Source organism: Henckelia pumila, chromosome 3 (genome assembly GCF_033568475.1).
Source record: "Henckelia pumila isolate YLH828 chromosome 3, ASM3356847v2, whole genome shotgun sequence".
Lineage (NCBI taxonomy): Eukaryota > Viridiplantae > Streptophyta > Magnoliopsida > Lamiales > Gesneriaceae > Henckelia > Henckelia pumila.
The window spans coordinates 24,123,939-24,146,124 of NC_133122.1; the positions used below are offsets into that span (position 1 = coordinate 24,123,939).

Consider the following 22,186-nt stretch of genomic DNA (forward strand, 5'->3'; position numbering starts at 1 on the left):
GTCATATTATTTATCCATCTATTAATTATTTATTTTAAATCAATCAAATCATTAATCATTTATCTTACATCAATCAAATCATTGAATTTAAATTACTATATTACCCTTATAAATAATATTATTCATATTTTATTTATTCTTAAAAAGACAAAATGGTAATTTATATTTTTAATATAAAATTCATTCAATCAAATCAAATAAACTATAATTTATCAATCAAATTATCAAATACTAAATTAACTATCATTTTATATTTATTTTATATTACATTATATTACTTATCCAAGTATTATTTATCCTATCCTCGAACCAAAGGTGTCTTATGGGCATTTAATTAGCCTACCTACCTTCTTAATTCAAAGAAAACTAGTACGTATGAAACAATGCTTAAAACGCTGGTGCCCACAGGGGCATAGGCGAGTTGGTAAGGCCTGAGGTGACGTGGAAAGAAATTCCTCAGCGTTGCGGGTTCGATCCTCGTGTGGAGCATATTCCATGCTGAAATATTGTGGAGGTATGCTCTGGGGATTGGGCCATGTGCTCCCTCCTTCAGGTCCCTGCCGCTCGTGCACATCCCTCGATTTACCCTCTGCATGAGCCAATGGGCCTCTGAATCATGTGGAATGGGGTCCCCTTCGGGGTCAACCCTTTTTCAGAATGCTTAAAACGCTGGCTTTCAGCGACAGAAGTACATTTCATTTATTTTTTCAAATGGATATATTTTCATAAATATGTATGTTTTTTAACACTTCAAAATTTATAGCTTAAAAAAAATCTAAATTTATCCATTTGATCTTATGTTTTTGGTGATTTGATCATTTTATTTATTATTTGACTTAAAATAATTAAAAATGAAAATATCCTATTTTTTACGTTATAAGAAATCGTATTAATTTGGCTTAAACTTCACATGGGATTTGAAATTATAAAACTGAACGTGACGGTGTCCGAAAGACGTGAATTTATTTTTTTAACTGGTCATGACCAAGACTTTTTGGTGGGATATGCATAGACCAACCAAGTAATAGAAAAAAAAAAAAATTAAAAATTTATAAAATCTGCATTCTATCTATCACACACCCTTCATTTGATTACCTCTGCATCGTTTCAATATGTCAACCTCCTCAAAATCAGCAAACTATCCATGGCCGTCAGCTGTGAATGCTGCAAACTTCATATCAGTGAAGCTTTGTGATCTTAACAAAGACAACAAGGAAAGAAGCATCGATGATTACAAGATATGGAAAAAACAGATGCTCTGTCTGTTTGAGAGCCAAGATTTGCTGGGTTTCGTAGACGGCCAGATCCCTCCGCCTGAAGAATCCATGGAGAAACTCTGGAGAAGAACAGACCAGCTTATAACAGGATGGATTCTGGGTTCCATTACTGGGACCGATGTGCTTGATGCTGTGGTGGGATTGGACACTTCCAGGGAAGTTTGGTTAGAAGTGGGAAACATTTTCGAAGCAGCAGATAGTAGCGATGAAATTGATACAGCTGGTACGGTTAAATCCGACGACTCATTGATCTTTTAATTTAAATATAAATTTAATAAATATATATATATATATATATATGCAGGTACGGATTTTCACCAGTACTTGGCATTGCATAGAGCAATACTAAGCGGTGATTGGAAGGAAGGCAAGAAGTTGTTGGACAAAGATGAAGATGCAATCACAGCCATCATCAATGATTCCTCGGAGACAGCTCTGCACGTAGCCGTGGAGACCGGAAAATCGAATCATTTCGTGAGAGAGTTGTTAGAATACCCGATGCCGGATGAAGCCATCCTCTCAAAATCTCGTGGGAATACTGCTCTACATGTTGCTGCCATGGCCGGAAACAAGGAAGCTGCGATGATGTTGGTGAATAAAAACCCCGACTTACTCTATATTACAAATGAATCTAATATGTTACCCATTCATTTAGCAGCGAGGAATAGCCACAAAGATACACTCATGTATCTCATACATGTCTCCAAGAAAGATGTGGAGATCAATAATAGCCCCTTTGTGGGGAAGCTGGGGGCTTTCCTGGTGAAGATCACAATTGCTTCTCAGTTTATTGGTTAGTAGCTACCTACCTGGCCAGGAAATTAATTATTTTTTGTTGAAATATATATGATCATATTCTTAATTTATTTTGGGCAGACGTGGCTTTATATTTGGTGCAAAAGTACCCGGATTTAGCCACATTAAGCGATTCGGAAGATGCGTATGCGTTGGCAGAGATAGCAATGACCCAATCTGTGTTCCCAAGCGGAGAGAGATTCAGTTGGTGGCAAAATTTGATCTATTCCTGTAAGACTCTGTTCCCAATGGGAGAGATCAGAGATATAGCAAATGAAAATTATTTATAATCATTTTTATGCAAATCTTTTAACTATTTATTTACTTTTATAATCGGATCATTAGGCTGGCTGCATTAAAAAATGATAGATTTGTGTTAGTTGACCGTCAATAATAATTATTTTTTTTTAAAATCTTTAACTTATTGATTATGATGATTAACAATTATTTAGTTATATATTTTTTAAATTTACTCTAATATTTATGTCCTTATAATAAATTTTTATTGAATAAAAAAAAAATGATATTTTTGTCTCTCCGTTGAAGTGATCAAGATAATTACTCTAAATTATATAATATTGATAAGATGTCTATTTCCTACCGTCAATTCGTTATTCAATAATAAGTTTTTATGTTTATATATATTTTAATTTATATCTATCTTGAAGGTGTTCCTTTGACATCAGTGGAAACGATCTCAAAAATTACAAGTGACATTGAGAATCCAAGTTATGAAGAATATCAAGTGATGTCGAAGAAGTTCGATTGGTTCAGGATAATTACTTTTGTGGGTAAGTTTAATTTTATTTTCAGTTGTTCAGGATAATTACTTTCATGGGTAATTAAGTATAATTTTATTTTCAGATGAATTTTTTTATATGATTTATTTACCTAGCTAGTCCACACGTGGATTTCTATATCATAAAAAAAAAACAAATTAATCTATTTTAAAATTATAAATAAAAACACTCTAAAAAAAACATTATAAATTAATAAAGACATCTTCTTTGGAAAAAACGAAGATATACGTAGTCCTTTTCATTTGGAGAGAAGGGAAACACTGATGTATTGATAAAGCAGTGAAACAACAAATGACAAAAAGAAAACACAAAATATCAAGTGATAAACAAATTGAGCTACACTACTTTGGAAAATATTAAGCTGGAATTCAGGCAACAAACATCCGCAATAAACCAACATATGTGACTTCGTATGAATAGCACGTTGGAATAATTTAAACAAAAATTCCATCCCCACAACGTACACCATTAAATTTATAATGTACAAAAATTACTGAACAAAGTATGTTGAGATGATCTATCGAAAAGCTACTGTTTTTCATCATTACAAGTTAAAATGTACAATATCAATTTTTTTTTTTAATCATGTGACTTGTGGTTTTTAATATACAGTTCCTGAAGCGAAGAACATAAAGAATAAGAAAGTAATGCACCAACAAGCACTGACACTCGTCAAATGCTTGTGCAAGGCACTGGAATCGTTGCCTTGTAGTGATGCTTCACCTATCTATGAAAGTGCCGTAGTTGAGGCCGCACGGAACGGCATACATGAGGTTGTGGAGGTGATCACAGAGATGTTCCCGAATGCCATTTATGCTGAAGAGTCAGAAACAGAATGTACCATTTTTCACATCGCAGCAAGAGAACGCGTTCAAAATGTTTTCAATCTCATTTATCATATGAACGAACGGAAACAATATTTTTATGACTTGAGTAACTCTTCGGGTAACAACTTTATGCACATATGCGGAGAATTGGCACCTCCTCATAAGCTCAATCTAGTTTCTGGTGCAGCTTTACAGATGCAGCGTGAATTACAATGGTTTAAGGTACTCAATCTCTTGCATAGCATTCTTAATTTCATATGCCTAGCTATTCACGGCCATAAAAATTATAATTTTGCTCATCTTCGACAATTATTTGTTTGTTTACCGAAGCATTTTTTTGTGGTGATAAATTCATTCAGGAAATGGAAAAGTTCGTTAATCCTTCTCGTAGGACGTGGGAAAATGATGATGGCAAAACTCCTCAAATGTTGTTTTCCGAAAAACACCAAGAATTAAAATCTCAAGGAGAGAAATGGATGAAAGACACTGCCACCTCATGTACCATTGCTGCTGCATTGATTGCTACAGTCGTATTTGCCGCAGCCTTCACAGTTCCAGGAGGAATTATTAGTGACTCCGGAGTTCCTATTTTCGTAAGAAGCAATTCATTCATTATATTTGCCATCTCAGACACAGTTTCCATGTTCGCATCCACCACTTCCCTTCTCATGTTCCTATCGATCCTCACTTCCCGTTATGCAGAAAAAGATTTTCTTCATGTTCTACCTAAGAGATTATGCATCGGCTTTCTTACCCTCTTCACTTCAATCACATTCATGATTGTTGCCTTCAGTGCAGCTATAAATATTACATTGATGGACAAATCTAAGTTGTTTCTTATATCGGTGGCAGCATTGGCTTGCTTTCCGGTGGCATCGTTTGTATTATTGCAATTCCCCCTTCTTATCGCTGTGATGTATTCCACCTATGGCCCAGGCATGTTCGGCAAAAAGAGTGATCGAACATTGTATTAAAACAAGAAACAAGCAAAGCTTTCCACTTCAGTTGGATAGCAAAAATATTTTGTGTGTGTGTGTGTGTGTTTTTTTTTTTTTAATATAACAAATTTTCTTCAGCTTGAATTTCCTACAATTACATTCATGATTGTTACCATTAGTTCCGCTATATGTTTTACATTGATTGGCAAACCTAATTTGTTTCTTATACCAATTGGCGACATTGACTTGCTAATTTCCAATGACAGCGTTTGTACTATTGCAATTTCTCTTCTTATCTCTATGATGTATTCCACCTATTGTGTGACGCCTAAAATCCAATCTACTAAATCACATGCATTAAATTTAATAAATATTAGGATTATTATTCTTAGGTTTAATTGATTTAAATTCTTTATGTGAATTGTGGGTTAATATAATATTTTATTATTCATTCAAATGTTTCTTATACCAATTGGCGACATTGACTTGCTAAATTCCAATGACAGCGTTTGTACTATTGCAATTCCTCTTCTTATCTCTCTTATGTATTCCACCTATTGTGTTATGCCTAAAATCCAATCTACTAAATTACATGCATTAAATTTAATAAATATTAGGATTATTATTCTTAGATTTAATTGATTTAAATTATTTATGTGAATTGTGGGTTAATATAATATTTTATTATTTATTCAAATGATTTTTATTGTACTAACTAAACAAAGTGTGGGTGTGTGTGTGTTTTTTTTTTTTAATATAACAAATTTTCTTCAGCTTGAATTTCCTACAATTACATTCACGATTGTTACCATTAGTTCCGCTATATGTTTTACATTGATTGGCAAAACTAATTTGTTTCTTATACCAATTGGCGACATTGACTTGCTAAATTCCAATGACAGCGTTTGTACTATTGCAATTCCTCTTCTTATCTCTCTTATGTATTCCACCTATTGTGTGACGCCTAAAATCCAATCTATTAAATTCCATGCATTAAATTTAATAAATATTAGGTTTATTATTATTAGGTTTAATTGATTTAAATTCTTTATGTGAATTGTGGGTTAATATAATATTTTATTATTTATTCAAATGATTTTTATTGTACTAATTATTTAATCAATGTTTTTAATTGTTTAAGTTTATTTGTCAAAATGATTTTTATTGTACAACTTAGTTGCTTTAATATTTTAAAGGTTTAAGCTTGCATATTTAAATGATTTTAATTGTTTAGTTTATTCTTTTAAATAATTTTAACTGTTTAGCTTATTTGTTTAAATATTTTTGAGTGTCCAATTTATTTATTTTAAATAGAATAAGTTTTGCGGTTACTTTAAATTATTTTAAATGTCTACCTTATTTATTTAAATCATTTTTAATTGTCCAAATTATTTTAACGGTTTTATTTTCGCTTGGGTATTTATTTAAATTGCTTTTAAACGTTTGTCTATTTCGTTTAAAATTATTTTTAATCGCTCTTTTTATTGTTTAAAAATTTTATTTATCGTTGTGACATCAAAATATTTAAAGTGTTGATTTCTAATTCTAAGTTAGTGTTTAAAATTCTTTAAAGAATTAGTTGCCTCAAAATCCATTTTTCCCGCGCACTAGAGCTTATTTTTAAACTTTTGCGAAAATTAGCATTTTTAATTTCCGTACTAGTAAAATCCAATTTAATATTTTTAAATTAAAATTTTCAAACTTGTGTTTTATCTAGTGCAATTTAAATTATAGTCCTAGTTGCTAAGTTGGAGTAACACTTTTTAAAAGTGTGTAACACTTTTCCATTACACTCACACACTCACATTTATATACTTACATCTATACTTACACACACATACACACTCAAACTTAATACATAACCCTAGCCCCTAAAATTTACACTCAAATCTCACTCATTTCACACACACACACCCACGATTTTTGATAGGCCTGTCGTCAGCCAACAAATCTAAAATACCTACTCCTTAACAAAATGAGTTTAATGGTGAGCATGGTCGAATCCACAGGGAACGGATATTTATTTCTTTCAAGTAAATGTAAATAAAAGGGGGTTTTTGGTATGTAGTAGAAATAAAAATACAAATAAGCAAGAATTAAATAAATGAGATGAACAATCAAATAGATATGAAATTCAATAATTAAACAAACTCTGATTCAAGGGGTTTCTGTATTTCAATTATATCACTCGTCATCGGCTAACAAATAATTTATTCATGCAGTTTCTAACAATTAACTTTAAAATCATAGGGATAGCCACTAAGATTTTTGTGTTCTCCTATATTAATTGACCAAACTTAGCAGTCAGTCAAAACTTATCAATAACCAACTGGGCACGATACCGTTCCATATTGATTAAAAATAGCTTTTCGATTTGTGAAAATAGTTAATCCTAAAATCTAACAATCGGGATAGCTGCAACTGTTAAATCTAGTTCTGTTGATTTATTTAGATTAAACATGCCATGATAGCACAACATACCAAATCTATTGCTACTCAAATACCAATTATTCATGACAATTATGGATCACTGAACTCATGGTTAGCAATAAAAAATCGTAAATCAATTTAATTTTTCAGATTAATCGACCCACAACTTTAATGAAATAAATCATAAATCAACAAATACTCGAAACAAACAAGAACATTAATTTAATCTCAAAACCTCACAGTGATAAATTGAAATAAAGGAAAATATCTCTTGAATCAAAACTAAAAACTTAGCCAAGCATAGTTGGCTTCATAATTCTCTAGAAATATAAAAGATTAAACCAAAAAACTATGAAGAGGAAAAGAAGAAGAAAAATATTCTCTGCCTGACCGTGCAGAACGTTCAGATGCAAAAGCAGAAATCTGGAATTCTCTAATTCCCTAAACTAACGTCTAAAAAGCCTAAGAGAAAAGGAAAAAATAAAATATAGGTAAAAGATAAGATTATCTATAATTGTTTAAATAAAAAATAAATCTTCAACAATATTTATCCAAAAGAAAATCTTCTCTTCAAAATTCTTCCATAAATTAAATACCATATTTAGAATTCCTAAAAAATGGTATTTTTTTTCTCAAATTCCGAAATCTTCAATTCCCACCAGACAGTTATAGGGTAGTAACACAGCGCGCTCACGCATTGCTTCAGCACCTCTTTTAATTTGCTCAATTTCTCAAAATTTCTCTTGGCAACTCCAAATGTGATAGAATTCAACTTTTTAGCCCAAATTTTTGCCAAGATCATCAAACTTCATCCAACTACAAAACACGACAAAAACGCACCAATTAACATTTGCAAAAGATAAAAACCCGAGAAATATGATACTAAAAATATAAATATTATGAACTTATCAAAATCTCCCACACCTAAACCATGTTTGTCCTCAAGTATATAATAGTTCAATCCATCATCCCAACTCATCATCCTTCTTTCTCTTTCTCAACCAATCCCAAACAAATATTCATGCATCTCATGCATCAAAACAAGCCAAAATAAGAAATTCTCACACCAACATCATAGACAATCAACTCAATCAATTGTATTGAAATTAAAATGCATAAGGTCCAACAACTACTCACGGGATTCACTCATTGCACTCAACAAAAAATGTTTTTGGTGTATATATATATATATATATATATATATATATATATAATGCTCATGTCAAAACATAGAAGATTTTTAACCATAAGCTTGCAAATATATCACTCATTTCCCACCAAATAAATGAATTGAAATGCATGATCAAAGGGCATAAAGATGGTTGTAACGGAATGTTTTTGGTGTATATATATATATATATAAAATGCTCATGTCAAAACATAGAAGATTTTTAACCATAAGCTTGCAAATATATCACGCATTTCCCACCAAATAAATGAATTGAAATGCATGATCAAAGGGCATAAAGATGGTTGTAACGGGGCTGGGGGTAAGGTAGGATAAAAGGATAAAATGCTAATAAAATTGAAATAATAATATAAAACATTTCACAAACACCAATCCACCCAATTATTCATCTGCAGTCCATTAAAATCTTAACATCCAAAAAAAAAAAAATCATTCACCACTCTTCTTTTTTTCTTCTTTCATTCTCTTCTTTTTTCTTTTTGACTCTTTTTTTTCTTTCCCGTGTTTTATCCTTTTTTTTCATTTTTTTTGTTTTTTTTTTGGGAATTTTAAATGTAGAAATGACAATTATAAGACTCGGAGCATTAATAACTAAGTCTCCACACTTTTTCACAGCTTTTGCTTCAAATAGTGTCCTATGTGAAAATTTTACATGATTTTTCAATTCAAGGTTCAAAAATGGATAATCAATAAAGAAAGGATATTCATGGCTTGTAGTGTGGGTATTTTTCAAAGAAAAGGATCATACTCAAAATTGGCTCACTAAGGGTATATGCATAAAGGTAGGCTCAAAGCAGGGGCATGTGAAAAAAATGGTTTTAACCTAGGGCCCTTAATTTTTGAACAATGCATTCAATCCACCAAAAGAGGTTAATGAGAACATGTATAACAATGCAAGTTTTAGAAAAATCAACAATGCATGACAAACACACAATCAAGAAAACAGAGTATGATATAGTGACTACTCATTGGCTCAAATCTCACCACAGAAGATGGCTATGTGTTAGACCCATACATTTGTCCTTTCAACAAATTATCAAGAGCAACTACCCACAATGCAGCAAAGAGAATACAATTTTTTTTTCAAAGGACCAGTATCGGAAGTATCCAGGATTCAGAAGAGAGAAACAATAATCATGAACTAAATACCTCTTGGACAAAAAAATCACAAAATATAATTAAAATAATGAAAAAATAGCAATAATTAACCACCTATAAGAATGACACAAACAACTTAAACTCTCTCGCACCTAAATATGGCATTGTCCTCAATGACATAAATAAATGCTCAAATAAAAACATGAAAAGCGTAAGAAAGTTAGAGGACTCCATTGACAGGTTTAAGTATCGACAAAAGTGCTATCTACTGCTGGGGTGGGGGAAACGGCGGATCAAAACCCATGTGTCGATAAAATTCCAGTTGATTTTTCTTCATTATTATCAATTGCTGCCGGATATCAGAAATTTCCTTGATGAAGCGCCTGGTAGACGGTCGAGAATCGGATGGTGGTGTAGAAATCAGTGATGGTGGACGAATGTCCAGTGGCTCGGGTGAGATATCAGGATCAAAATTGGTCTGGCTGGACTTCGCTGTAGTTGGACCTGGTGGACAAAACGAAAAAACTCCCTGCACTTGTTTTATGAGTCCCATACTCTCTAAACAACGCAAATCCAAAGGATACATAGGACAAGCCACATGCAAATTATTATCATTCAAATCAAGAAATTTGGCATTGATAGCTAGTGCAGTAATCAAGGAACCAAGAATCTAACGACGTTTATTTGTTACTACACTAGCAAATTGTGAAACCAACCAATAACCCAAATTAACTTTTTTCTGGCCTTCCAAAAACCAAAGGAAAAAAGTTCAGATTTTGTTAGCATACCTGCAGAATCTTTTCGACCCGAAAAATTAAAAGCCAAGAACCTATGAATGTATTTCCAAGCTGGATCATAAAGATACGAGTCCTTGGACTTACATGGGTCATAATCTTTTTGGTTAGATGTAGCTCGATAAACAAGAATGGGACTAAATTTTTCATCATAGTCACAAGCACTAGTCAAATAATCATCAGTTTTAGCAAATTCTTCAGTGATAAAACCAAAGGTCAGATTAAATTCAGTGATTGATAATTTGAAAGTGCACCCCATCAAACGAAAACGAAATACTCCTGGGCTTGAGAGTGTGAAATTATCAGGTTTGACAAATTCAAAAGTGGTATAAAACTCTCGCACCAGCTCGATATATGCAGGACATGAAACAAAAAAATAAGTCCTCCACCCAATGTTATGAATTAATTTCAACACTTTATGCTTAATATCTAAAGTCTCCAAGGTGGGATGATGAATATACTTACAGGGAATTAATTTCAACACTTCTCTCGACCCATGATACCCAAAATATATTTTCAACAAAGTATCTCGCAAAAATTAATCCCAATCACAGTAACACACCAGCAATCAATTAATGAGCAAACAAAAAGGGGAGAGATATCACCAATTTTATTATTGGCGGAGTGATGCGGCTAAAGAAGATGAAGGAGCTGACTGCGACCGTAAACAACGGCTGGAGATGATGGAGATTGCCGATCATGATGATGATAAGGGTGGGGGGTGAACAGGGAACGCAACAACGGCGGTCTTCTGGAGAGCAGAGGCAGCGGTGTTGTGAGTAAGATGGTGGTGTACGCAGACGACAGCCGGAGAGGTGAAAAAGATGAAGAGGCAGCGGGCGATGGTGATGTTCTAAGATGAGAGTGATGATGATGGTCGGTGATGGTGCAAGGAAGAAAGACGACGACTTGGGGCATTGCAGGTGCGGGTATTGCGCGGCGATGCGGATGTAAACTGCTTGGTGGTGACTAGTGTGTTGGTAAGCAGCGGCCGTCGACAAAGAGGATGGCAAGCAGTGGAACGTGGTGATGAGGGACGAGCAGCGGCGTTTGTGTTGAATGGAGTGAATGGTGGTGGAGAGATGGTGGTGATCGGTGATTGATGATGACAAGGGGGCTGTTGGTGCGAGGTGAGAGAGAGCAGAACAGCAGCGGGTGCAAAGGATTGAGGCGGCGATGTGAAGATGACGGTGATTAGCGGGTGACTTGGAGATGAAAGAGAGAACGAGACGGGAGGGGCGGCCTTGTAGAGAAATAAGAAAGAAAAATTTTAGGCGATAAACCCTTGTATCTTAAGTATTATTATTATGATAATTATAATTATTAATTTAAACAAAACTTAAGCAAATTCGATTTTTTTTTCAAAACAGAAAATGAATTTGGGCACGCCTTGTATAAAACTATTCTCTGAAATTTTTAAAGTTTTAAAGAAGAAAAATTGATTTTTTTTGTACAAAAAATGATTTTTCATAGGGCGTAGGCACTCCTTGTAAAAAAATATTTTTTGATTTTTTTTTTCAAAAGCAAGCATAAACAAAAAAATACTAATAATAATAAAAAAAAACGTTGGGTTGCCTCCCAAAAGCGCAATTTTTTAGCGTCGTTATGATCAACGTTACCAATCCCCTCAAGTTGTGGAATAATCAGTATTTGCTAACTCGATCTCCATGTACGACACACTTTCATCTTCACAAAACACCTTCAGTCGATGTCCATTCACTTTGAAAATTATCTTTGTATCCAAAATTTTAATTTCTACTGCACCATAAGGGAACAAATGAGTAACAACAAATGGACCAATCCATTGAGAACGAAGCTTATCTGGCATGAATTTCAACCGAGAATTAAAAAGCAGTACTTTTTGGCCAACAGTAAACTGCTTTCTCAAGATAGAGTTATCATGAAACAACTTCGTTTTCTCTTTATAAATCCTTGAGTTCTCATAAGCCTCCAAACATAGTTCCTCTAACTCTTGCAGGTGCAGCTTCATAGTCTCTCCTGCCTCATCCAAATTCATATTACAGCGTTTCACAGCCCAATATGCTTTATGCTCAATCTCAACGGGCAGATGACACGCCTTCCCAAACACTAATCTGCAAGGAAACATTCCAATAGGAGTTTTGTATGCGGTTCGGTAAGCCTAAAGTGCATAATCCAGACGAATACTCCAATCTTTCCTCCCTGGATTTACCGTTTTTGCAAGAATCTATTTGATCTCCCTATTGGAAACTTCTGCTTGACCATTCGTTTGCGGATGGTAAGCGGTGGCTACCCTGTGATACACTCCATATTTTTTCAGTAAAGCCTCAACAGTTCTATTGTAAAAATGAGTCCCTTGGTTGCTGATTAGCGCTCTAGGTATTCCAAACCTGCTGAAAATGTTAAACTTGAGGAAACCTACAACAACCTGTGAATCGTTAGTCCTGGTGGGTTTTGCTTCCACCCACTTCGATACATAGTCAACCGCCAAAAGTATATAGATATAACCACATGATGAAGGAAACAGACCCATGAAATCTATACCCCAGATAAAAAAAATTTCACAAACAAGGATGGGAGTTTGGGGCATTTGATTTCTATGAGATAAAGAACCCGTTCTTTGGCATTTTTTTTACAGTTTTTACAAAACAGATAAGCATCTTTAAACAGAGTTTCCCACTATCCAAAATTTTTCTAGCAGTTCTTTTTGGTCCAAAATGACAACCACAAGCATAATTATGACAGAAAACCAAAACCGACTTGTACTCATTTTCAGGCACACATCTCCTAATGACTTTATCAGCACAAACTTCCATAAATTAGGTTCCTCCCACACATAATACTTTTCCTCACATAGAATCTTATTTTTACGGGATTTACTAAGGGAAGAGTGAAAAATTCCACTAACCAAATAGTTTACTATATCCGCATACCAAGGAACCATACCTTTAACTTGGAATAACTGCTCATCAGGAAACAATTCAGAAATAGGCATGGATTCCTCTTCCTTCACCAATCTGCTCAAGTGATCGGCTACTGGATTCTCGGTTCCCTTCCGATCTTTGATTTCAAAGTCAAACTCTTGGAGCAGGAGTATCCACCTTATAAGTCTCGGTTTTGACTCCTTTTTTGCCAATTGTTACTTCAGAGCTGCATGATCAGAATACACAAACACTTTAGAACCAATTAAATATGATCTAAATTTATCTAAAGCAAAAAAAATTGCTAAAAGCCTCTTTTCGGTAGTTGTGTAGTTGCACTGTGCAGGGTCCAACGTCTTTGATGCATAATACATGACATGACTCTTCTTATCAATCATTTGGCCTAAAACAACTCCCACAACATAGTTACTTGCATCACACATGATTTAAAAAGGCAAGGTCCAGTCATGAGGCTGGATTATAGGTGCAGTAGTCAACATTTTCTTGAGTTTGTCAAAAGCCTCCTTGCATTGCTCTCCAAACTCGAAAAGCACGTCCTTTTGCAATAACTTGGACATTGTCAAAGCGATCTTTGAAAAATCTTTAATAAACCTGCGATAAAAACGTGCATGCCCAAGAAAAGCTCAAACTTCCTTAACATTAATGGGGAAAGGTAAGTTTGTGATTAAATCAATTTTTGCCTTATCAACCTCTATGCCCCTGGACGAAACAACATGACCCAACACAATACCTTCAGTCACCATGAAGTGACATTTTTCATAATTCAAAACCAAGTTGGTTTCCATGCATCTTCTCAAAATCTTGGACAAATGATCCAAGAAATCCTCAAATGAGTTCCCATAAACAGTGAAATCATCCATGAATACTTCAATGCAATTCTCAATATATTCAGAAAAAATACTTAGCTTGCATCGTTGGAACGTACCTGGAGCATTGCAGAGTCCAAATGACATGCGTCTGTAAGAAAATGTTTCAAAAGGGCACGTGAAAGTTGTTTTCTCCTGATCTTCCTGAGCAATGAATATCTGGTAGTAACCTGAAAATCCATCAAGAAAACAAAAATAAGTTTTTTCGGCTAGCCTTTCCAATGTTTGATCAATAAAAGGTAAGGGAAAGTGATCTTTTCTGGTGGCTAAGTTGAGCCTTCGAAAATCAATGACCATTCGCCATCCATTTTGTACCCTCGTTGGTACCAACTCATCATTTGATTTCTTACCAACATGATGCCTATTTTGTTTGGAACAACATGGATCGGGCTCACCCATTTGCTATCCGAGATGGGATAGATTTTGACTTCATCTAAGAGCTTGATGATTTCTTTCATTACCACTTCATTCATTACTTGATTCAGTTTTCTTTGGAACTCTCTTACCGGTTTGGCATCATCCTCCAAAAGAATCCTATGCATGCAAATCGACGAACTTATGCCTTTGATATCAGCTAAAGTCCACCCGATTGCAGTTTTGTGCTCCTTGAGTACTGTGACCAATCTCTCTTCCTGATCCTCCGTCAATTTCTTTGATATGATCACCGGTAAAGTCTCTTCATATCCAAGATATATATACTTCAAATGATCTGGCAAACTCTTCAACTCTAGTTTGGGTGCCTGCAAAGCAGAAGGTAGCAATTTTTTATGAGAGAATGGAATTTCAACTTTAAAATTTGTTACCCTTGTTTGATCAATTTCTTGTTCTGAAATTCCATAAGCTTCAGCTAATTCTTCATCCACATTCAATTGTGCATACATTTGAAAATTTTCAGTCTCACATTCTTCCTCAAAAACTTCCCGCACAATTGAATCAACAACATCAATAGAGCATATAGAATGATTTTCACTTGGATACTTCATGGCATCAAAAATATTGAATTTTACAATCTCTCCGTCAAATTCGACGGAGAGGGTACCATCATCAACATCAATCTTTGTCCTAGTTGTCTTCATGAATGGCCTTCCCAACAGAATTAGAGGTGAATTCGACATGGAATTCTCTTCCATTCGCAAGATATAGAAATCGGCGGGAAATATCAATTCCTTAACCTGCACCAAGACATCTTCAACAACCCATTCCGGGTAAGCATTAGAACGATCCGCCAATTGAATCACCACTCTAGTTTCTTTCAAAGGACCCAGATTTAGAGCACAATAAATTGAATATGGCATGACATTTATGGATTCACCTAAATCTAACATGGCATACTCAATCTTCAAATTCCCAATAACACAAGGCATAGTAAACATAACTGGATCCTTGCAATTATTTGGTAATGAATTTTTTATTACAGCCGATACATTTTCTACCACACTTACTTTCTCATCACCTCTCAGCCTCCTCTTGTTGGTGCACAAATCCTTCAAAAATTTAGCATATCTTGGGATTTTCTTGATTTCATCTATCAAGGGTATATTGATTTCCACCTTCCTAAACGTCTCCAACACTTCATTCTCATAGTCAGTCTTCTTGGATTTTTCCAACCTAGAAGAAAATGAGGAAGAACCACATTAGATATATCAGATGAAAGGGATGTGGGTTTTACGTTTGTTTGCTCCTCGGATGTGTTTTCAGCCTCCTTGTCCATGTCCTTTCCTTCATTAGTCGTCATAGGGGAGGTAGACTCAATTTCGATCTTCTTTCCACTTCTCAACACCATTGCACTTGCATTTTCTCTTGGATTTACTACCGTTTGTGATGGTAGTTTTCCAGAATTTTGAGCCTCCAAATTGTTGACCGCAGTAACTAACTGGCTTATCTGATTTCCTAGATTCTGAATGGTGGCTCTCGTTTCCTGTTGGAATTTTTTAGTGTTAGTTGCAAGGGCCTTAACAATTTCATCTAGAGACATACCTGAGTCAAAGGATTTTGCAGGTGCCGGTTGTTTGTTGTAATTCTGTTGTGGAAATCTTTGTTGACCTCCTTGATTCTTGTAGCTGAAATTCGGGTGATCTCTCCATCCCGAATTGTAGGTATTGGAATATGGGTCATATCGACGCTGTGGTTGTCCAGGAAAACCGCCAATTGCATTGGCTTGCTGCGTTGGATCTTCTTGTAATGTTGGACACATATCCGTCGAATGTCCAACAACCAAACATATACCACAAGATTTGATCTGTTGTGCTTGTCCTACAACCAATTTTTCCAAAAGAGATGTTAAAGAATCTAATTTTTGATCAATGAGACTAACACTTACCTCTTTAACATGTCGCAGAGCGTTGTCTTTCCTTGTTCCAAACTGCTGAGCATTGGCTGCCATGTTGGCAATAAGATCACTTGCTTCTTGAGGTTTTTTGTTCACTAATGCTCCTCCACTTGCAGCATCAACCATGTTCTTATAAAAAACTGAGAGTACTTCATAAAAATACTGAACTAAAAGTTGTTCAGAAATTTGATGTTGCGGACAACTCGCACACAGTTTCTTGAATCTCTCCCAGTACTCATACAAAGTCTCTCCCTGTAACTGCCAGATCCCACAAATGTCCTTCCTAATGTTTTCTGCTCTCGAAGTTGGAAATAACTTTTCCAAAAATTGCTGCTTCATGTCATTCCAAGTTGTTATAGTTTCAGAGGGCAAATAGTAGAGTCAATCCTTAGCCTTGTCAGCCAGAGAGAATGGAAAAGCTCGCAGTGAAATTTGTTCCTCTATAATCCCTTGAGGTTTCATAGTTGTGCAAACAATGTGGAACTCCTTCAAATGCTTATGCGGGTCTTCACCTGCAAGACCACAAAAAGTTGGCAACAAGTGAATCAAACAAGATTTTAATTCAAAATTGGCTTAAGTAGTAGGAAATTGAATGCATAATGGTTGTTGAGTAACATTAGGATTGCAAACTCCCTGAGAGTTCTTCGTGCTGGTTCTGCCATTGTTTCTTCTTGCTCACTTTCTTCAGTTTCAAAATAGGGGTCAGATTCCCTTTCAGATTCGCTCGAGTTCAATTCTGCGTTCAAACCAGGAGATGGAATTGATGCTTGGTTACGTCGTAGCCTCGTTTATTTTCTCAACCTCTTAGCTGTCTTCTCGATTTTTGGAATATATTCTAATTCACCTGTACGAGAAGAAAGAGGTATAAAAAAATAATTAAATATCAATAACTCGAAATAAATAATTATAAGCACCGTTCCCCGGCAGCGGCGCCAAAATTTGATAGGCCTGTCGTCAGCCAACAAATCTAAGGTACCTACTCTTTAACAAAATGAGTTTAATGGTGAGCAGGGTCGAATCCACAGGAAATGGATATTTATTTCTTTCAAGTAAATGTAACTAAATGGGGGGTTTTTGGTATGTAGTAGAAATAAAAATAAAAATAAGCAAGAATTAAATAAATAAGATGAACAATCAAATAAATATGAAATTCAATAATTAAACAAACTCTGATTCAAGGGGTTTCTGTATTTCAATTATATCACTGGTCATCGGCTAACAAATAATTTATTCATACAGTTTCTAGCAATTAACCTTAAAATCATAGGGATAGCCACTAAGATTTTTGTGTTCTCCTATTTTAATTGACCAAACCCAGAATCTAGTCAAAACTTATCAATAACCAACTGGGCACGATGGCGTTCCATATTGATTAAAAATAGCTTTTCGATTTGTAAAAATAGTTAATTTTAAAATCTAACAATCGAGATAGCTACAACTGTTAAATCTAGTTTCGTTGATTTATTTAGATTAAACATGCCATGATAGCACAACATACCTAATATATTGCTACTCAAATACCAATTATTCATGACAATTACGGATCACTGAACTCATGGTTAGCAATAAAAAATCATAAATCAAATTAATTTGTCAAATTAATCGACCCACAACTTCATGAAATAAATCATAAATCAACAAATACTCGAAACAAACAAGAATATCAATTTAATCTCAAAACCTCAAAGTGATAAATTGAAATACAAGAAAATATCCCTTGAATTAGAACTAAAAACTTAGCCAAGAAGCTTCATAATTCTCTAGAAATATAAAAGATTAAAACTAAAAATTATGAAGAGGAAAAGAAGAAGGAAAATATTCTCTGCCTGACCGTGCAGAACGTTCAGATGCAAAAGCAGAAATCTGGAATTCTCTAATTCCCTAAACTAACGTCTAAAAATCCTAAGAGAAAAGGAAAAAATAAAATCTAGAAAAAAGATAAGATTATCTACAAGATAATCTTGATAATTGTTTAAATAAAAAACAAATCTCCAACAATATTTATCCAAAAAAAAATCTTCTCATCAAAATTCTTCCATAAATTAAATACCATATTTAGAATTCCTAAAATATGGTATTTTTTTCTCAAATTCTGAAATCTTCAATTCCCACCAAACAGTAATAGCGTAGTAACACAGCGCGCCCACGCCTTGCTTCAGCACCTCTTTTAATTTGCTCAATTTCTCAAAATTTCTCTTGGCAACTCTAAATGTGATAGAATTCAACTTTTTAGCCCAAATTTTTTCCAAGATCATCAAACTTCATCCAACTACAAAACACGACAAAAACGTACCAATTAACATATGCAAAAGATAAAAACCCGAGAAATATGATACTAAAAATATAAATATTATGAACTTATCAATTTTCTCTCCATCTCTCATGCCTTGCACCACCATCGGCTCCTCCATCTTCTTCAAGCTTTCCCGCCGCCAGCAGCTCTTCTTTTCCGGCGAAGCTCCTCCATGGAAAGCTGGTCGAGCTAGTTCCTTTTCTTTTGAGCTCGATTCCAGCTTGTTGCAGCTCATTGGATCGATTTTTTTAAGCTTGTTTGAGTCTCTCATTTTGATTTTTCATAGCTTAGGCAAGAATATGGATTCTTTCTCACCTTGTAGATTATTTATGTCGTGTGATTGAATGGTGGTATACATTTCATCTTTTATTTTCAAAATTTCAGTGTCGTGCCTTGCTTATTTTTGAAGTTTTCGGTCATTGTGATTTTGTGTTGAGAAATGATCTTATTATGGTTATGGTTTTGGATTGAAATTAGTTATGAAATTTAAATGGTGATTGCAATGGTGCCAAGTTTTTTTTTTCGAAAAGTTTCAGAATTTCTAGCATGCTTGGTTCGATCGGTGGTGTGCTTTTGTGTTGCTTGGATGGTGAGTTAAGAACTACCATAGGTGAGAATGTAGCTCACATGGTAGTGCTTAGGAAGGGAGATGTTAGCTTGTAGGATTGGAGTTGAGGTTCTTCGAATGTGGGGAATGCTTGGGCTCGGTTTTGTTTGTGTGTAGGGGCTGCCATTTTGGAGCTGAGTTTAAGCAGGTTATAGGCGGGTTTTAGGTGTTGGAGGTGTACCTAAGTATTGGTCTTGACCCTAGTTTAGTGGCTTGGAACTTTGGATTAACATAGCTAAGTTTTTGGTTGAGGGTAAAAAGCAAGGCTTGAGCAGAATTTTTGGAAGTGTTTGAGCTGTCCGGAATCTTGTGGCTAAGGTTGGGTTAAAGTCAGAATTTGGTTATGGGATCGGGGCTGGAATTAGCCTTAGATGTCAGGATTATGTCGGTGAAAGCGGGAGTTAATTTGGTTAAGTTTTGGTCGAGTTCTAGGAATTTGGTTAAAGGGGTGCAGAACTTTTGGTATTGTAAGCTTGCTGTCCGGAAGTCTAAGTTTATAGCTTGGTTAAGCAAAGAGGGGTGCATCGAGGATTGTTAGGAATGGTCAACCAAAGTCCCACATTGGAAAATTAAAGGAAAGATCATGGATTAATATATGGAATGATATCTCCATTGGTATGAGGCCATTTAGGTGGGTTCCCAAAATCAAAACCATGAGGGCCTGTGACCAAAGTGGACAATATCATACCATTGTGAAGATATCCGGATTCCATTGATTCAACAAATGGCGCCGTCTGTGGGAACAGAGTCATGGTCTGATCGAGCCAATGTGGGTGGAATCCTCGAAGACTCAAGAATAAGAAGTTTGAAGACCCCGATTAAGATCCGTGAAAAAGCTCTCGAGGGACGCTATCGATAATTCATGTAAGGCATGTGCTGCAATGCATTGAAGGTGAGTAGGCTCGATTGGAGGGACGGATTGAGGGGAGGCCTGGTGGGACTTCGTTTGAGGGGAGGATTCATAGGAATGGTCAACCAAAGTCCCACATTGGAAAATTAAAGGAAAGATCATGGATTAATATATGGAATGATATCTCTATTGGTATGAGGACTTTTGGGTGGGTTCCCAAAATCAAAACCATGAGGGCTTGTGCCCAAAGTGGACAATATCATACCATTGTGGAGATATTTGGATTCCATTGATTCAACAAGGATGACTTCTATACTTAGTTTTAAGTTTATGGGATTCCTACCCTTGGTGCGTTCCCTAAATCACCATCCCGGTCATCTATATTTGAGTCTTTTGCATGATTATTGAGTAAATATTTATGAGTACATTACATCTACACATGCATGCTAAGTCCCCGAATCAATAATGAAAGAAAATATTTTTATGAACAAAGTGAGATGGTTGTGACTATATGAAAGTATGTGTCTGGACGAGCTGGGAGACGTCTTGGCTTTCCTTAACAATTTTATGGGTTTGGACGAGCTGAGAGAAATCCTGGTTTCTCTTACCACCTATAGGTCAAGACGAGTTGGGAGATATCCTGACTTCCTTGCGACATAATATACTGCAGCCATGATCGAGATTGAAAGTACAGAGTCACAATCCAAGGATCTAAGTTCAAAATTTATATGACTATGTTTCAGTACAGTTTATGCAGTTACATTGATTATGTTAGACTTAGGCATGCATATGTTATATTCATGTTCTTTTTCTTTTTAGAAGTCTATTTTTGTTTAAAGGGTAAGGGCACAAAGTATTTTTAGTACAAGCTATTTTTAATCTTGCGTGTGCATGTATGTATATTGTACTCATTATTTCTCCCATATTCTTGTTGGGCCCCTAGGCTCACTACATCTACTTGGTACAGGTTAGATTATTGTAAAGATCGAGGGGCAGGACTATCGAGTGGACTGCAATGCGGGCATGACACATCCCTTTGACCTATGACAGTCTTCCGCAAAAGTAGTTCAATTTTAATGATTTAAAGTCTTTATTTTGTTAATTTAACTGATGTAAACGTAAAGGTAATATTTTTATAATGGTTTGTGGTCACGTATATATCGAAATGTTAAATTTTTTGGGTGTTTGTAGTGTCAAACCTTTTTCTTAGGTTTTCGGTTATTTTTCTCGATCTAGTTTATTTATTGTCGTTTTTAGCATTTTAAATTGGTTGTCTGTGACAGGTGAGTCGTTATATAAATATATAGGTCATGCCAAATTTTTTTAAAATTTTTTGAAAATCCGTATTTTATTCAATAATTAATTTTAAGTAATTAGTAGGTCGTTCAGTTGGTATCAAAGCATGGTTCTGGTTGGGTTGTGCCTACTTCCGGTTGCAAGAAATTCGAGAAGTCTCGTCTCAAAGTCTGTAAGTTAATGGATTTTATATGTTGGTCATACTTGAATTGATACTTTAAATGTTTTGATGTCATTATTTTCCAAATATTTTCAAAACTAGGTGTTTAATTTATTTAAGTGTGTAGTTTAGTATTTATTTTCGTTAAAAAAATTTTTGTGGTAGTTTAAAGTGTGCCATTTGACTGTTTATTTTTATAGCATGCGGTTTCAAGTTAAACGGAGTTGGTGTATCAATATTCCTTCCAGTTTTAGGCAGTACGTGGATGTTGTTTGAGTTATTAGGTAGTGCTAATAATTTTTATGGGGCTGTAGGAGTTTGTCGAAAATATTAAACTTGTGCATTAGGAAATATTATTTGGGTGTCATTGTTGTGAAATATTCTATTATGAATGTATTTTTAATCGGGTACAACTAGGTGAATAGTTTATTTAGAAATTTCTAGGCGTGTGTTTAGCCAGTTAGGTTTTTGAATCAAAACGCGTGCGAAGACTTGGGTTATGTATTTTGTTTTATATTATGAATAGCCTAAGTTTACTCTTATTAAGGGGTCAAATATGATTTTTGGAAATAGTGAGTCGGTTACTATGGTCCTTTCGATTATGTGAACTTTTATTCCGGTCGTTATTTCCTTTTTCTTCTTTCGTTCTTAAATCAGTTGCAACATATGCTTTTGAGTATCCGAAAATTTCTTTGCACTTCCTTTGTGCATTTATG

General features: G+C 34.8%; 3 protein-coding genes across 4 annotated transcripts; 1 reads left to right on the forward strand and 2 right to left on the reverse strand.

Moving 5' to 3' along the window:
* The first annotated feature begins 1,079 nt into the window (after positions 1-1,079).
* Positions 1,080-4,795, forward strand: LOC140891963 (uncharacterized). 2 transcript variants are annotated; one of them, XM_073300682.1, is made up of 7 exons: positions 1,080-1,500; positions 1,582-2,070; positions 2,154-2,303; positions 2,741-2,863; positions 3,485-3,921; positions 4,059-4,292; positions 4,552-4,752. In XM_073300682.1, the coding sequence occupies exons 1-7, from the start codon at positions 1,113-1,115 to the stop codon at positions 4,612-4,614; spliced, it is 1,884 nt and encodes a 627-aa protein (XP_073156783.1). In that variant the 5' UTR covers positions 1,080-1,112; the 3' UTR covers positions 4,615-4,752. The 2 variants fall into 2 exon arrangements, with proteins under 2 accessions (XP_073156783.1, XP_073156782.1); XM_073300681.1 differs by having other exon boundaries at positions 4,059-4,795.
* A 6,980-nt stretch (positions 4,796-11,775) lies between these two features.
* LOC140888279 (uncharacterized) lies at positions 11,776-12,255 on the reverse strand. Its single transcript, XM_073295964.1, has one exon. It carries the CDS (start codon positions 12,253-12,255, stop codon positions 11,776-11,778), a length of 480 nt encoding a protein of 159 aa, XP_073152065.1.
* A 99-nt stretch (positions 12,256-12,354) lies between these two features.
* Positions 12,355-16,603, reverse strand: LOC140888280 (uncharacterized). The gene is made up of 6 exons (XM_073295965.1): positions 15,615-16,603; positions 14,331-15,543; positions 13,995-14,094; positions 13,750-13,934; positions 12,888-13,251; positions 12,355-12,665 (listed from the first exon to the last, which is right to left on the reverse strand). The coding sequence occupies exons 1-6, from the start codon at positions 16,601-16,603 to the stop codon at positions 12,355-12,357; spliced, it is 3,162 nt and encodes a 1,053-aa protein (XP_073152066.1).
* Between the last annotated feature and the right edge of the window lie 5,583 nt (positions 16,604-22,186).